This window comes from Heloderma suspectum, chromosome 7, assembly GCF_057233095.1.
Source record: "Heloderma suspectum isolate Gila_16-S chromosome 7, 16-S_ref, whole genome shotgun sequence".
NCBI lineage: Eukaryota > Metazoa > Chordata > Lepidosauria > Squamata > Helodermatidae > Heloderma > Heloderma suspectum.
The window spans coordinates 20944950-20960854 of NC_139464.1; the positions used below are offsets into that span (position 1 = coordinate 20944950).

General features: G+C 47.7%; 1 protein-coding gene across 3 annotated transcripts; it reads right to left on the reverse strand.

Moving 5' to 3' along the window:
- Positions 1 to 1522: 1522 nt before the first annotated feature.
- Positions 1523 to 15690, reverse strand: MGST1 (microsomal glutathione S-transferase 1). Of its 3 annotated transcripts, XR_014784236.1 has the most exons (5): positions 15208 to 15363; positions 8791 to 8939; positions 7270 to 7364; positions 3082 to 4018; positions 1523 to 3016 (listed from the first exon to the last, which is right to left on the reverse strand). XR_014784236.1 is itself a non-coding variant. In XM_084809219.1 (4 exons), the coding sequence occupies exons 2-4, from the start codon at positions 8914 to 8916 to the stop codon at positions 3769 to 3771; spliced, it is 471 nt and encodes a 156-aa protein (XP_084665345.1). In that variant the 5' UTR covers positions 8917 to 8939; positions 15459 to 15690; the 3' UTR covers positions 1523 to 3768. The 3 variants fall into 3 exon arrangements, 2 of the variants coding, with proteins under 2 accessions (XP_084665345.1, XP_084665344.1); XM_084809219.1 differs by lacking the exon at positions 15208 to 15363 and adding an exon at positions 15459 to 15690 and having other exon boundaries at positions 1523 to 4018; XM_084809218.1 differs by having other exon boundaries at positions 1523 to 4018.
- Positions 15691 to 15905: the final 215 nt, after the last annotated feature.

Consider the following 15905-nt stretch of genomic DNA (forward strand, 5'->3'; position numbering starts at 1 on the left):
GAGAGGAGAATGGAAATACACATTTGTTTTTTAAAGTAAGGTCTATCCTGCAGGTTGGAGTGAAAAAACAAGTTGGTGGTGTGAAAAGGTTGAATACTGATGTTTTGGACTACAACTCCCAGCATCCCTGAACACTGGCCATTCTGGCAGGGGCTGATGGAAGTTGAAGTCCAAAATATCTGGAGGGCACCAGGCTGGCAAAGACTGGAATAGTGAGAAATGGATACCATTTGTCTAGGAATACTGCATTACAGAAAGCGAGACACACACACACCAGTCTGTTGACCTCCTGTCCAACATTTGATAGGAAGGAACTAAGCCCCCTAAGGCACTTTTATTTGAAGAAAAGGACACCCAGAAGCATTCGAGGGCAGGGTGTCAGGCGTCAGATGGCAGTATAAAGCACAGAACAACAGGGCATGGCAGGAATGTAGAACTTCAGGCCCAAGGTCCTCCCTCCTAGTCACAATCTGACCCTCTGGAGTTCCCCAGGTGGCCACAATCCCTTCTCCTAGCCCCACCCCTTTTCCTTAACCACTGATTGTTTAGCAGTTTCTCGGCATTTGTGCATCCCCCCCCCCCATTCTAAAAGGTCAAAATGCCTCCCCTAAGGCTTACTTACTAGCATTAAGAGCTTCAAGCTAAAGTATGCCGGCATTTTTTTGTCATTTGGCCCACCTCCTCTTCCTTTGGCTCTACCCACATTGGAATGTGGGCCCTGAGGGCTTCTTTGAATTGGCATTCGGCCCTCAGACTGAAAGAGGTTTCACACCCCTGCGATAAGGAATCATACATGCCAACTGGCCTGCATCCAGAGACCAAGCCGGAGACTGTGCTACTTTCACCTGCTGCCATACCCAACCCAGGAGGTATAGAAGATGCTGAGTCCCACAAGTATCTTGGCCTCCTCACCAGAGATAATTCCACTGTCCCATTATATCAATGTGATATTGAAGTAAATTCACCCTGCTGTATTAATAGACCGAGAGTGGCATTTATGTCCTGAGAATGGTCTGAAGAAAAATAACTCAGTCCTACTGCTGAAGTTAAATATGTTTGTCCTTGTAAGCTTCCTTCTACGCTGAGTGTCTTGGAAGAAGAGGATGGTAGACGTGTTAAGTGTAATAGCCACTGGAATAACTGTTGATCACACCCACAATCTGGACAGCAGTGAGATTTGATTAATTAAGAGTCTGATAATCCAGTTCTGTTCAAAATTGCTACAAAGGCTACACTGCTGAAGCTGTGGTAAAAGACACACCAAACCTTCTTTTTTTAGGGATATATTAAGCTAAGCAAAATACTGTTCCCTGTGTTTATTCCAGCACTTGGTTACAAACACCTATTTGCATCAAAGTCTCCTTTACAACAAGGCTTGGCATTGCTTGAGATATCTTATTATTAAGGTAAATATTCTTCAAAGAACTCCATGATTTGAATCTCTGATTCTTTGTGACATCCTATTTGCTGACTGCAGTTAAAGAAGTCGAGGGGAAAAAACAGCCCCCAAAATTCAAACACATTTTTCCTTTTTGCTGTTGTCTTTATTATTTATACTTCAAAAATAAACATCCCAAAATAGCATCTGTAGAAAGTTACCATGCGTACATGCCATCAATAGAGACTTGTTATACATTAAAAATCTTAAGGCTTGTAAAAGTCATTCCAAATCATTTTGAGGTGAGGCAATATGTGAAAGGGAAAGGAGAACTTTCCCCCCCCCCTTTAACAAGAATTTTAAAAGTTGTTCGCAATACCCAGAACTAGCAACCACAAACTAGAACAAGAGAATCAACCTAAATTCACCCTAAACATTTGGAATGTTGAATGGGACGCAAGGAATGTTGGAGTGGACTTCTCAAAGGCTATACTAAATGGGCAAATTCTTTTTACTGGTTTATAACCTATAGGATGGCCTTTTGCTAGAGGTTAGTGGAGAGAGGGCTATAAATCTGAAATCAAGAGCATATTTTGCATGCATCGGGTACAGTGTTTACTCCACAAGATCTACAATCAAACTATCTCAGACTTTTCCACTCTATCAGTTTACTGCATGAGTTGTTTCTCATTTGTTGTTTCTTCTGGTCTGCATATCATTCCTCATGTTTATGGAGGAAAAACTGCACTTTCACAGGACTTAAATTTGTATCAAGAAAATGAGCATTCCACCATTATTTGCTGCAGGGCCGGCTCTAGGATTGAGGGGGCCCTCTCTCCTATAATGGTGGGTTGCCTGGGATGCCCTAGCATTGGGGGGGGGGGGGTTACATTGGTCCTGCAGCTGCCAACTCCTGGTGGTGGCCATTTTTTCCCATTGTGTGGGAAAAACATGGCCACCACAACAAAACACATGGCTACCTCTGGAGAAAGTCAGTTGTCTCAACAAATGTAAGAATTGCATTAATGGATCACACCAAAAATCCATCAAGTTCTTGATTTTGTTCCACCAGCTGCCAACCAGTTATGCCTGGAAGGTCAACAGCAGTGTAGAGGTGCAGGCCATCTCTTCTTGTTTCTCTCCAGTGTCTGGCATTCCAAGGTATACTGCTTTGTTACTGTACATTTAGGTCTCATCTAGCTATCATGGCTAACAAGCCCTAACTTTTAAAAATGCAAAGCAGCACGCACGCACACAATAGGATGGCCAAAGCAGCAATGCTTCAGAAGACGGGTAGGCAATGGTAAGCAAAGTCTTGCTTGCTCTGAACAAAGGCTGTGTCAGGCAGAGGCCACAGCTCAGTGGCAGAACACAGGCCTGGCACACGAGATGTCCCAGGTTCAACTGCTGGCATCTCCAACTAGGGCTAAGGAAAACTCTCGCCTGGAACCCTGGAGAGCTTCTGCCAGTCAGCACAGCCCAAGGGTGGGCAACTTATGGCCCTCCAGATGCTTTGGCCTACAACTCCCATCATCCCTCACCACTGGCTATGCTGGGTAGGGCAGATGCTAGTTGTAGGCCAAAACATCCGGAAGGCCACAAGTTGGCCACTGCTGGAATAAGCCAAACTTTCCCAACCTGGGGCCCTCCAGATGTGGTGGCTGGGGTGCTGGGAGTTGTAGTCCAACACATCTGGAGGGCACCAGGTTGGGGAAAGCTGGCTGTAGACAACAGTGAGCTTGATGGCTAGTGGGCTGACTCATAGGATCATAGAATAGACTCAGTATAATGCAGCTGGCTATGCCTTTCTATACTGGTGCTAACAGCAACCAGTATAGAAAGGCATAGCCATATTGGTAACAGCAACAGCAAAGGCAGTGAAGGGAAGCTTTAATGATCAATGCCTAACATAGGATACAGGCCACACTGAAGGGCATTTGAGGAGTATAGGACAGGAGTGGTTTTAAACGGAGTCCTGGAGGACCCTGGAGTTCCTCAGCTTATCACAGAGCTCCTGAACATACAAAGCTGCTTTATACTGGCTCAGACCATTGGCTCCTCCACCCCACTTTTGTCTACCCTGACTAATGGTGGCTCTCCAGGGTGTCAGGCAGACGTTTATCCCTTTATCTGCTGCCTGATCCTTTTTCCTGAAGATGTCACGGCTTGAACCTGCCTGCGTCTGAGGCTAGTGCTCCATCAACCGAGCGACAGCCCTGCAATGAGAAGAGCAGTACTGGTGGAGAAGTTGTTTCCCTGGAAGACAGTTTGCTCACCATTTAGCCCTCTTCCCCTGTAATGCACAGCTGCAGGAGAGTGTCGGGAGTGGCAGGAAGTTTGAAGACCACTCCGGTATGGCAATAACAGTGGCGGGGGGGGGGGGGTCTTTTCTAGGACATGCTCAGAACAAGCATCACAAGCCTGTAGACCATTGAAAAGGTAACTAGGTAACCAATTATCCAAGCCAAACCCCTGCAGGGCTGTGGAAGGGGTACCAAATAGGCAACGGTGTGGAAGATCCTAGAACCAAGGAAGAGTCGGAAATGCAGCAAGGCCGTGGAGAGGGAAACACCACTGACGGAGTAGAAGAATCCAATGAAAACGAATGGAATAATGTTCTCAAGGTCATTGAGATGGATTCTGGGGAGAGAAGCAAAGGAGATTCACAGTGCAATGGGGCATCTTCTTTTCCCTCCCTTTTTTTGCAGCTGGTGCCCATCAAAGAAAACCCACAGACTTATCACCCACACTACTTCTTTCCACAAAGGCCACAGACAAAGCACAACATGGTTTCATCATACCGAAATCATCCATTCATACTAGGGATGGCGGAGAATTTCTCCCCAAATCTTCGGGGGGCCGAGCGCCAATGCATTCGGCCCCCCGAAATCGGCGGTGAAATTCTCCGCCCGCCCCCCCCCAACCGGGATGGGACTTACCTTTGGCGAATGTCCCTCCCAGCGGTGGGTCCCGGCGGTGGTTCGTCAGCCTTTCGTCGGGGGCGGCAGCCAGTCTTCCGACCGGCTGCCGCCGCCGCCATTACAAAGTAAAGTGTTAAAAAAAACAACCCCGTGATAGGCTACGTAAATCGTTACGTAGCCTATCACAGCTGACTTTGGAAATCTAGCTGTGATAGGCTATGTTAATCGTTATGTAGCGTATCACGGGGGGGGGGGTTAGTTTTTTTTTAACACTTTGTTTCGCGGCTGGGGAGACGGGGCGCTTCTCCCCGGCCCGAATTTCGGCTGGGTGAGGCGGGAAGCCTCCCCACCCCGGCCTGAATTTCGGCTGGGCGAGGCGGGACAGCTCCCCCTCCTCGCCTGAACTTCGGGGGGAGAAGCGAAGCGCCTCCCCCCCACCGCGAAGCACCCCTGCGAAAAGGTAAGTGACTTTCGTACATCCCTAATTCATACTAGACACTCTTTGATTCGAACCATCTTACAGGCAAGTTAAGGCAACAGAGATTGGCACATTCACTGGTAGCAATGAAGAGCGCCAAAATCTCAGAGTAGCAATGGAGAGCGCCAAAATCTCAAAATCTCCAGGCTTTGCTCCATTCCTTGTTCCATTGTCCTTGTTCCCTCAATTCCATGAGTACGTGTACACACCTGCAACATGGTAGACCCAGAGGAGAGGATCTGCATTTGTGGCCAGATTCAAGACCCACAGAGACCCCAGGTCATACACTACATCAGTATGTCCTGGAGTACCTTGGAAGCTTATCAGGGGTAGTGTTGTCGGAAAGCCAGCTTTCCAACCACTACCAATCTTCCCCCAGCCTTAAAGGATATTGGGCATGCTCTGTGATAAGCTCAGCTCTCTCCTCTGTACCTATAAGAAAGAGAGAAATTTCATGCAACACATTACTGCAGGAGTAGGCAACCTAGTGACCTCCAGATGATTCAGACGACACCTCCCATATGCCCCAGCCCGCATGGCCGATGGTCAGCGATTCTGGGAGCTGCCATTCAAAACATCTGGAAAGCACCAGGCTGCCTTACCGAGTGCCCTTTATTCCTGGGATATGGACAGATGGCTCTAAAAGCACATGTTATAGCCCCTTGGAGACTGTACCACTTCAGAATGCAGACGGAGAAATCATGGGTATTAATATTCTACCACTTTGTCTTTCTTTTTTAGAAATCCCCTCCAAATGAAACTCACTCCATGTCAGGGATAAGGCTAGGTCCTGACTTGTTAGCTTTCCACTGGCAGACAGTTTCTGACACCAGGAAACATTCAAGCATTCTGAAGCTCTACCATCCAAGAAGACTATAACCACATGCTTCTTCTGAACATGTAGATCAGCTCTGACTTTGGGCTTCTTCTCAACGTGTAGATCAGCTCTGACTTTGGGCTTCTTCTGAACGTGTCAGCTCTGACTTTGGGCTTCTTCTGAATGTGTAGATCAGCTCTGACTTTGGGCACCATATATTCAGAGCACAAGCTGCTCTGGGCACAGGAACAGACAAGCCCTGGATAACAAGGACCCTAGACATCTCATCCACAAAATCTTTGCTGATCTGGATCATTTCTATGAGTTGTCAATTATTCCAGGTCTGAGTGCCCACCCACGGGTTTCACAACTGGTAACATTAACAACTGCTTTTGGAAATCACGTTAATCTTCAAGAACAGAGATACCCCCTGGTGGCTTAAATTTCCCAGATTATGTATTATAAAGCTATCAAATTCACAAGCACCAGTAGGCCTGTTCATAAACTCATGAATCCAGCCAAAAGGAAGCTATTTAAAAAATTGCTTAATTCTACAGGAAGAAAACAGGAAGATTTCTACAGCCGCAGGGTGGCTCTCTTTTTCTGCGTCCTTTCACTACAGGAAGGAAAAGTAGATCCTGCTCAGGGAATCATCAGCCCTGGAAACACCGATAGAACTTTCTCGTGTGAGCAAGATGGCGTGACAACTTGCAAAAATAAAGGTGTGAACGCAAAACGTTGCATCAGCCTTCCCCAACCTGGTAATCTCCAGATGGGTTGGACTGCAACTCCCATCATCCCCATTGGCCATTCTGGCTGGGAAGGATGGGAGTTGTCGTTCAACACGTCTAGAGGGCACCAAGTTGGGGAAGGCTGCGCAACATCAACGCAGGTCCTCAAGAACATGGCTAGGATCACAAGGAATCATCAAAGGCTACTTATGGCGAGAGGAAGAGACTTCTTCATATTTTTTTCTGTGCCTGATATTGGAAAAGAGTTGTGGGAATGCTGGAGAGCAGGCAGGTATATGTTAGGGATGCACGAAACACTTACCTGGTTTCGTCCAGGGACATCTGCGGTGGGGGGGAGGTGCTCCGTCCCTCCCCCCAAAATCCTCAACGGGGGGGAGGCAATCTGTTCCTCCTCCCCGGAATCCTGCCCGGCTGGCTCCGCTCCGCAGCCAGGCCGCGGAGCCGCCGGCTGGGCCAACCCGCAGCGGGGCCACCAGCCACTGCTGGGCTGCTGCGGATGCAAATTGCGTCCTGAGTAGGGGACGCCATTTGCGTCCCTATGGTAGCCCGTGATAGCCTACGTAAATATTTATGTAGCCTATCATGGGCTACCATAGAGACGCAAATGGCGTCCCCTACTCAGGACGCCATTTGCGTCCGTAGCAGCCCGGCAGCAGCCGGAGCTGCCGCCCTCATCACCGGAGCCACTGCCAGGTAGACGCCGTTTCGCGGGGCTTTCGTGGGGTGGTGGGGTGGGTTGCTGTGTTCCGCCACGGATTCCAGGGGGCTGAATTCACTGGAATTTGGCCCCCCTGGGATCCGTGGTGGAATTTTCTAACATCCCTAGTATATGTAGCTTCTTGTACTCCTTCAACTCATAAAAAATGAGTTTCGTTTTTTTAAACAAAGCCTAACCTAACGTTGATGAAAATCTTCTGGTTTACCTGCGCACACGCTCCACATCCAGATCAGTCCTCAGGTACTTTTTCGCATTCTCCCCTTTCCCAAAAGACACCGTATCTTCAGGGTTTGCAAACGCCTATTCAAGACAAGGGTACGCAGAGCAACAGGCATTACAAGGTAACAATGCTCAGATTACAATCCGGCCCAGAAACTGAGTTCCAAAACTGTCAAGATTATTACACCCTACCCTCTGGCGTGCTATCCAGAATTACCTTTGTCTACGCACGCCAAAATATATAGAAACTAAGCCCCCACAACAGGAACAGGTTAGTTAGTGCCTGCCAATGCACATGAACAGGCATTTCGGAGGTGGGTTGAGGAGACAGGCTAAGATCTAGTTGATGCACTGCATCTACACACCTGTTTCCAGATTTTTTGAACATATATACTGAAACAGGTACTTATGCTAACTGCAAATGGCTAGTGCCATCTTAGAAGAACAGGCACCTTCTCTAAGAGGGTATTTACTGTGACATATGTGTACATCGTTTAAAAACAAAGTGTGTGTTTCTTCTTCAGAACTACTTTTTCTCAAAGGAAAATTTCTGCAGATTTCGGGAGCAATCCTATGGTCTCTATACAGCTTCTGAGGGACCACAGGATTGTTCAGAGTCCCTGCTCTGAGGTTGGGGACAGGGCTCAGACCTCATAAAGGGGAGTCAGAGATCCAACCCTCTCCCTCTTGCAGCCAGCATGGAAAGAACTGCACCAGTTGGCCTCCAAGGTTGGGAACTCAACCAGGAAAAGAGCCTTCCCTGTAGTGGCCCCTCTTCTATGGAACACCCTTCTCAGGGAGATCTGCCTGGCGTCTTTGCTGTATACGTTTAGATGCCAGGTCAAGACCTTCCTCTTCCAGCAGGCATGTAATCTTTCATCTAATGCTCTAAATATTAATTTTACTGCTGGTTTTAATATTTTTTTATGTCTTTAGGGCACAATCCTATGCATGTTTAGACAGAAAAAAAGGCCTATATGCTGGCTGGGGAATGCTGGGAGTTGTAGGGCATTTTTCTGTCTACACATGCATGGGATTGCCCCCCAAGTGTCATTTTGCTTCTAGTCTACTAAATCAGGAGTCGGCAACAGGACAGCACAAGAGAGGCGGCAGGAATTAAGGCCATCTTCCCCAACGTGGCACCCTCCAGATGTCTGGGACTACAACTCCCTTCACCCCTGACTATTGGCCATGTTGGTTGGGGCTGAGGGGAGTTGTAGTCCAAAACACCTAGAAGGCATCAGGCTGGGGAAGGCAGAGTTAAGGCCTACTGCTATTCCATAGCCAGGCCAGGCTTAGAATAAACTCCCACCACGTGTGCCACTCAGGGAACGTATTGTGGGCTTACCAAGAGCCAGCAGTGGGCCCCAATCCTTCCTGGAGAGTCACCGCCTCACAGACCCCCTTCCCCTCTTCCTATCACAATTGACAAATACTTTGCTGGCCTAGGACTTTGAAACCACAACTTGGGCCTCAAGTTTTGAAAAATGAGTTAGTAGTCTCTCACCTTTTTCTTCATTCTGAAGAATGCTGTTACAACGCTCATCAGCATCATTTTTACCACAACAAGGACTGCATATTTGGCAAAGGCCAGAACCACCTCACCGTCCACTACCTCATTAAGATCCAACATTTTGGCTGGTATCCTTTGGAGACCTGGGACAGTAATCGACAGGAAAGAATGTTATCAAATGTTCATGGTATGACGTCAGCAGTTATGAGGACACTCATATACACTCTTATTTTATTATGTTACTTATTCAAAATCCTGCCATTTTATAAAATATTCAAGGTGTCTTACAGAACAAGGTTATTTGTAAATTAATGTTTATTGTAAATTTTCAACAATTTAAAACAAAACAAAAAGTGAGGGAAAGAAAAAGATTGTAGCTACATAAATGTGAATATATCAGTTTTGAAACATGCATTTGAAATGTGTATGTGTGTGTGTGTGTAGATACACACACACACACACACATACGGAAATACAGCTTTCTAAGAATTATGCATAAACCTCAACAAAAGCAGACGAAATGTCCAAATAAGCATCCATTCGCAGGTGGAGTCTATACACCACCTGTTCAAATGTTAAAAGCTTTATAAGGCCTTCAATACATTGCTTTATAGGAGACTAATGTTTATCCTTCCAGTGTTGTGGTATCAGTCTTTTAGCTGCCAAAGGGCAAGGAGAATCCATTTGTGCTGACTGTGCATTAACTTCCAGGAAACAGATAGATAATTTAAAAGGACATGTACATCAGTAAATATTAAAGAATGTTACAATACAAATTTTATCCATATCATGACGTCCTCCACAAAAGAGGCAACTACTGGGCATTGCCAAAACAAAATTAATACAATAATAAGCCTGAAAAGGAGAACCAATATAATATTGACTTTAGAACAATAATATGCAGAAGCTTGCTGAAACAGAACTGTCTTCACTGACTTCCTAAAATGGATACTGAACCTCCTTCGGTCCCATGGGCTGGATTCCATTTCAAAGAATTCAGGGGCCGCATTTCAGTGGTTGGCAGGGCTACAACACCCGCCTATTTTAGCTTAAATCTCTTCCTGCTCAGCCTTAAGAGGGGCATTTTAATCTTTCAGAATGGGGAAGAGAAACTAAACAAAAGCCAGGAAAGCACCAAACGATCAGTGGCTGGAGGGAAAAGGCGTGGCCTTTGGGGGAACCTTGGAGGGCTGTATTTGGCCAACGAGCCTGAGGTTCTGCAACCCTGATCTAAAAGCAAGCAGCAATGGGGCCAGGCAGCAAACCTCCCTGGTGAGGCTGTCCCGAATCTTGCAGGCCACGGGTGAAAAGGTCCCATCTCAGATTACCATCCCTATCATACTTCAAGTGTGTGTGTGTGGGGGGGGGGGGACGACTCTACACAAGGCATTTTCTCAGACCAGGAATGAAGATCTCTAGCACACTTAATATGGCACCAGGCAACTCTTGAAATATTCTGTTCCGAGATCCTCTAGGGCAGCTGTCCCCAACCAGGTGCCCTCAAAGTGTGTTGGACACCTACCATCACCAGCCAGCACTGGGACCAGGTAGGGGGAGGCTGACATAGGGCTTAAAACCAGCATATTAAATTGAACCCAGAAGAAAACCAGCAACCAACCTAACTGATACAAAATTGATCTCCGTCACAATTCTGGGGAGCCAAGGGAAGCTTCCAGACTGTCTTCAAGGGCAGCCTCATTAGGGATCGACTCCCATTATAGCTATCTACAAATGGAAGGCTACCACCCAGCGTCTATCAAGTGTAAACTAACAGCTTTGGGCCCGCACTCTTTGTTACGTTTGTGGCATGGGAGCTGCTGCGCTGTGGCTCCTTCCCATGCTGCAATACTCCAGGCCGTAGGGAGGAGCCCAACAGGGGGAGGGGCTCACTGCAGCTCCTCCCTGATCAGCACCTCCTCTCCTCGATTTACATTTACCTGTAGGAAGAGACTTGTCCTTTCTATTTTAGTACAGTGTCTAGTACAGGGGTCTCTAACATGGCACTCATTGGCCCCATGGCACCCACAGCACCTCCGATGGCACCCACAAAGCTCTCCACTCCACACCTCCTTAAAAAATGTCTTAATAAAAACCTTGGAAAACATTCGAGGAGTTTTGTTTCTCTCCCTTTCTACCCTCTAGCCTTATTCTTTCCCCCTCCCTCCCAGCCTCTAGTCTCATGATCCCCCCATCTCTTTAGCTCGCTGTTTCTCCCCGTCCCAGCCTCACTATTTCTCTCCCCATCTCTTTACCTTGCTGTTTCTCCCCCACTCCCAGCCTCTAATCTTGCTCTTTCTCTCCCCTCTCCCCCTTTGCCTTGCTATTTCCCCCTCCCTCCCAGTCTCCAGGCTCACTATTCCCCCTCCCCTTTAGCTTACTTTTGACTAGCCAGGCCCCATGGCAGCCATTATGTGACTAGCCACATCCTCCGTGGGAGCCATTTTGTGGTGGTGCCCACAACATTATCAAATTCCTAAATGTGCCCCTGGGTCCAAAAAGGTTGGGGACGCGTGGCCTAGCGCCTATTAGATGCTTTTATATTTTCTCCTTTAAAATGTGGCAAAAACTGTTAAATCGTCTCATAGACAAATCTAAGCTGGGTTTTGATTACAAAAAAGTCACACCTTTTCCTCTTGCACTCTGTCTACTAACCTCCTTGCTTCCAAACTTCCACATTTCACATTATGGAAAAGAGGGGCAAGAAAGTAAAATCCTAATATTCTAACAGCTTTGCATTTAAACCCTAGCCTGAAATTTCAATAAGTCTAGCAAGATTTCTGAGTGGGAAGGGATTCTTGCATCCCTAAACCTCTTCTTTGGAGATCTCAAGACTGTCTTATTTTTGTTGGCTTTTTCTTGGATTGTATTTTGGACTGCTGGTTTATCGTGCAATTGCTGTTCTTTATTTATTATTATTGTTTTGCTGTATTCTTTTCAGATAACATTGATTTTCAAAAGAGTCTACAGCCTTGCAAGAATCCCACAAAAGTTACTAGCCTGCAAAACTTTATAGTAATCTGTTGGGGGCTAGCTAGCAGAGGTGGCATGGAGAGCTGCATTTCCACGTTGGGTGTAGAGGAGGGGGGTTCCTTCCTCTAGCAGCTCCCTTGGTTTCTATGTTGGGCAGAGGGGACAGACAGAGCATTCCATCCTTCCACCAGCACACCCATTCACCTACCTACAATTCCATGCATTCGCCTCATGCAGTTCCTGGTCGCCAATGGCGACCAGGCTAGTGGTTTAATACAAAGCTGTTAGAATATCGAACTTTTACTTTCCTGCACCTCTTCTCCATAATGTGAAATGTGGACATTTGGAAGCAGTGAGGTTAGTAGACAGAGTGCAGGAGGAAAAGGTGTGAAGTTCCTGTAATCAAAACCCAGCTCAGATTAGTCTGAGACCATTTAAAAAACAACAACAGGTTTTGTCACATTTTAAAGGAGAAAATGAAGAGGGGGGAAGTTGAATGTTGAGCCAAACAACAAGGCCCCCTGGAAACTTTGTTGTAGGGATGGTTTGAAAAGATCACACCTCCCTGGAGAATGTGCCAGGGAGCAAGGAATTGATGGGTCAAAGATCTACACCTGTGATAGTAAAGATTGAGGGACGCTGGGAGCCATAGGACGTTTTCGGTCTAAACTCGCATAGGGTTGCACCCTCAGCGGATCGGCCAACTCAGAACGCCTATATATTTGCTGGCACCAAACACAATTACGCTGGGTTCCTTCGTGCCTGCAGCAAATACATTTTAAGGCTAATGCTTGCTGCAAACGAAATGGCCACACAGACTGCTCGACACTGTATCCATGTTCGCCTTAGCTCCACACAGCGAGCCATTTACACACAGCAGCTGAACAAGTGGATCGCCTCTGCAGCCCGTTCTTGAAGTTCAGCAGGTAAAGGAGCATCCCTGAGCACCGTCAGCAAAGCTCAGACCGCTTTTCCCCTTTGCTTCGGAATGAGAAAACGCACCGCATGGCACATTTCAGGGTGTCATAAGAGGGCAGCAAATTGTCAGCTGTTAATTATTAGCAATTTTACAGTAGAGAGGTTCACATTTTGCAGTTCCTGCCTCAGGAGTCAAAGTTTCTGCCCCTGTATGCAGTGCTGTCCAAGTTGCGACCAGCCAACCCTGAGTTTGGCTTACTAGCTACTATTGGGCAATAAGCAACAGCATCCTCCAATGAGGCAAGTCTTGCTTGCCTAAATGATTCTGCAATTACTCCTAGAGCGGCGCCAGACAAACTTGCTCTTCTTATCTGCAAATGCACCAGTTCCTTTGCTAAAGGTCACGATAACAGCATTTACAACTTGCAAAACTTTTTATCTGTCAGTTTCCTCACGCAGCTACAGGGGAGTGCTGCTCCAGAAGGAATGAGGCATGGGGGAGGATAGGCCAAATAATTTACATTGAGTCAGGCTTGATTGAAGTGTGCTTATAAAAATAAATGAATTCACTCAATCCTACTCACATCAAATTGGAAAGATGTATTTTTCCCCTCCCCCCAAAATGCATTAAAAAAAAAAAAAAGATTAACTGCATGTGCTGTTCAAAAGTAATTCATTTAAAAGGAAAATTATTTAGCACTCCATAAGTCAATCATTTGCTAATGTGCGGATAAGAGTATAATTACATTTTATTATATTTTAATAATCATAGACACCTTGGATATTTTCAGATAAAAACACCACTGCCTAGTTTCTGAACATTTCAAGTGGGAGATCCAGCCCTGTTTTACGTTTGTATTATCCATGCCAGGAGGGATTATAAAGTGCCAAGTTTGGCAAAACACCGCCTTCCTATCTAGACACACAGACTTTCTCTTTGAAGCACAAGAAAACATTTAGCAATCGATGAAATAGATTTCAGAACAGGACCAGAGAAATAACCACATGCGGTCAATGGAAATTCTTTGCTTTCTAGAATCTCACTGACAAACCTGGGGAGCTGTGACTGAAAGCCGGGAGGGTCAAGGCATGCCTATAGCAGTGAAGATTCGAACTCGGGACTTTCAGGTTCAGAAAGAGCTACAGGCTAGTCTCACAAGTGGAAACCTGTTTCTGAACCGCCAAGTGCAGGAGGAGGCTCACAGAACCAAATGCTCTTCCAAACCAAGACATAAAAAAATAACACATCCCTGCATATAGAAAACCGCTCTCTCCCTGACATATTTGTTTTCTATGTGCAGGGATGACATCTCTGTATTTGTATGGAGGAGCATTCAGGCATGTGACCTGCACTCTGAAATGACCCATCCCAGAAAACCGGTTTACCTCCCTAGAGCTTCAGCTATTGGGCAATATAGAAATGTTATTTATTAATAAATAGTAAAAGAACTTGGCCTATCTTCCACTAGCTCCAAATATGCCCCAAACTTAAAAGTAATTAAAAAAAATTAAATAAGGTTGTAATTGTATGCATGTTTAGACAGAGAAAAAGTCCTACAAAAATCCTAAAAAGGTCCTATGCTGGCTGGGGAACGCTGGGAGTTACAGGAATTTTTCCTGTCTAAACATGCAGAGGATTACATGCTAAATTATTTAAATAATCTGAATAAAGACATGGGGGCTTATTTAGATTTACCAATCTAAACTAAGCAACCTAAAGAATTTAGATTGCTTTTCAAATCTGCAATACTGAGTTGCGCAACTGTGGCATGGGGGCGGGGGCAACTCGGCTTTCCAAATGCTTTGGCCTGCCACTCCCATCATCCCTCGCCATTGGCTATGCTGACTAAAACTGATGGGAGTTGTAGGCCAAAAGATCTGGAAGGCCACAAGTTGCCCATGCTTGTGTTATTACTAGTACACACACACACCCAGGAGCATCCCGGCTGTTATGGACGCCACCCCGAGGCACCGATGCATGTGTGACGAAGAGGGCGGTGATCCACGGAAGCTTATGCCGTAACAACCTGGTCAGCCTCCAGGGTGCCACAAGACGCTTCGTCGCGTTTGCTGCCAACAGGCGCTTAACGCGCCTGGGAAGGGCCTGGAGGAGCCGCTTTTCCCCAACCACACGGAGCGACCTCTTTGCATCGGCGAAACGCCGCAGGGGGCACATTGGATGGGGCAGACACGGTGGGGGCGGCAGAGCAGCTTTCATTCCCGCTTAACGGCAAACCCTGCGCCGATTTGTTTGACTCGTTCTTTCTTTTGGCGCGTTCATTTGCGCGCCTTCCGCCCCCGCCGCCCGGGGAAGCCCCTCCGCCGCCCCGCTCGCCCCCGGCAGCTTCCCGCAGCGGGCCCAAGGAGACGCCTCCGCCCGGCTGCGACAGCGCGCGGAGCGGGGCTCGGCCGCGGAACTCTTGGAGGCGCTTCCGCGCGAGCGCGCGGGCTTCTTCGCAAGGGGGAAAACGCTCTGCAGCGCGTCAACGCGCACCAAGCAAGCAAGCAAGCAAGCAAGCGCACCTGTTCTTTTTCCTCCTCAGAGGTCCTGATCCGCGCCCTGCCCGCTTTGGGGAATCCCAGAAGAACTCGCCTGCACCTCCGCTCCCGGGCCGTGCCGGTGTCCCGCTCTCACGGGCTCCGCCACGGGGCCTGACTCTGCTCCCACGGCCCGCCCCTAAGCTTGCCTCGCCCCCCGAGCCTAGGTCTCGGTCGGCACCCCGCCTGCCCCCGCGCCCCCCGCCGCAACCCTCGGGCTGGCTCGGCCCGCCCACCTGGCTGCGCCCCAGCTGCTTGCTCTCGATCCCGGGCTGTTGCAACACGCTTCGCTGTCGGCCTTTGCTCGGGCGTCTTTCTTTTCTCTCCTGCCAAAAGGCCTCGCGCGCCGAGGAGGCCTTTTGCAGGACAGCGCAGCCACAACGCGGGTGGCAGTGCGCGCGTGATCGCCTCTTCCACGATGCGTTGCCCCCTGTATTTTCAGCCGCTCTGTCTCGGTGCTTCTGGGCGTGTGCAGACAGCCAAGATAAGGGCGCAATCATACGCACGTTCAGACCGAAAAAGGCCCTACAAGGTCCTGCTGGCTGGGGAATGCTGCGAGTTGTAGGGCTTTTCACTGTCTAAACATCCATAGGGTTGCGCCCGAAGTTGATTAGGGAGACCTGCCTTCAAAGCTCTGCCGGGATTTCAAACCCACTGGGAGGGAAGCCAGTCATTCTCCCTCT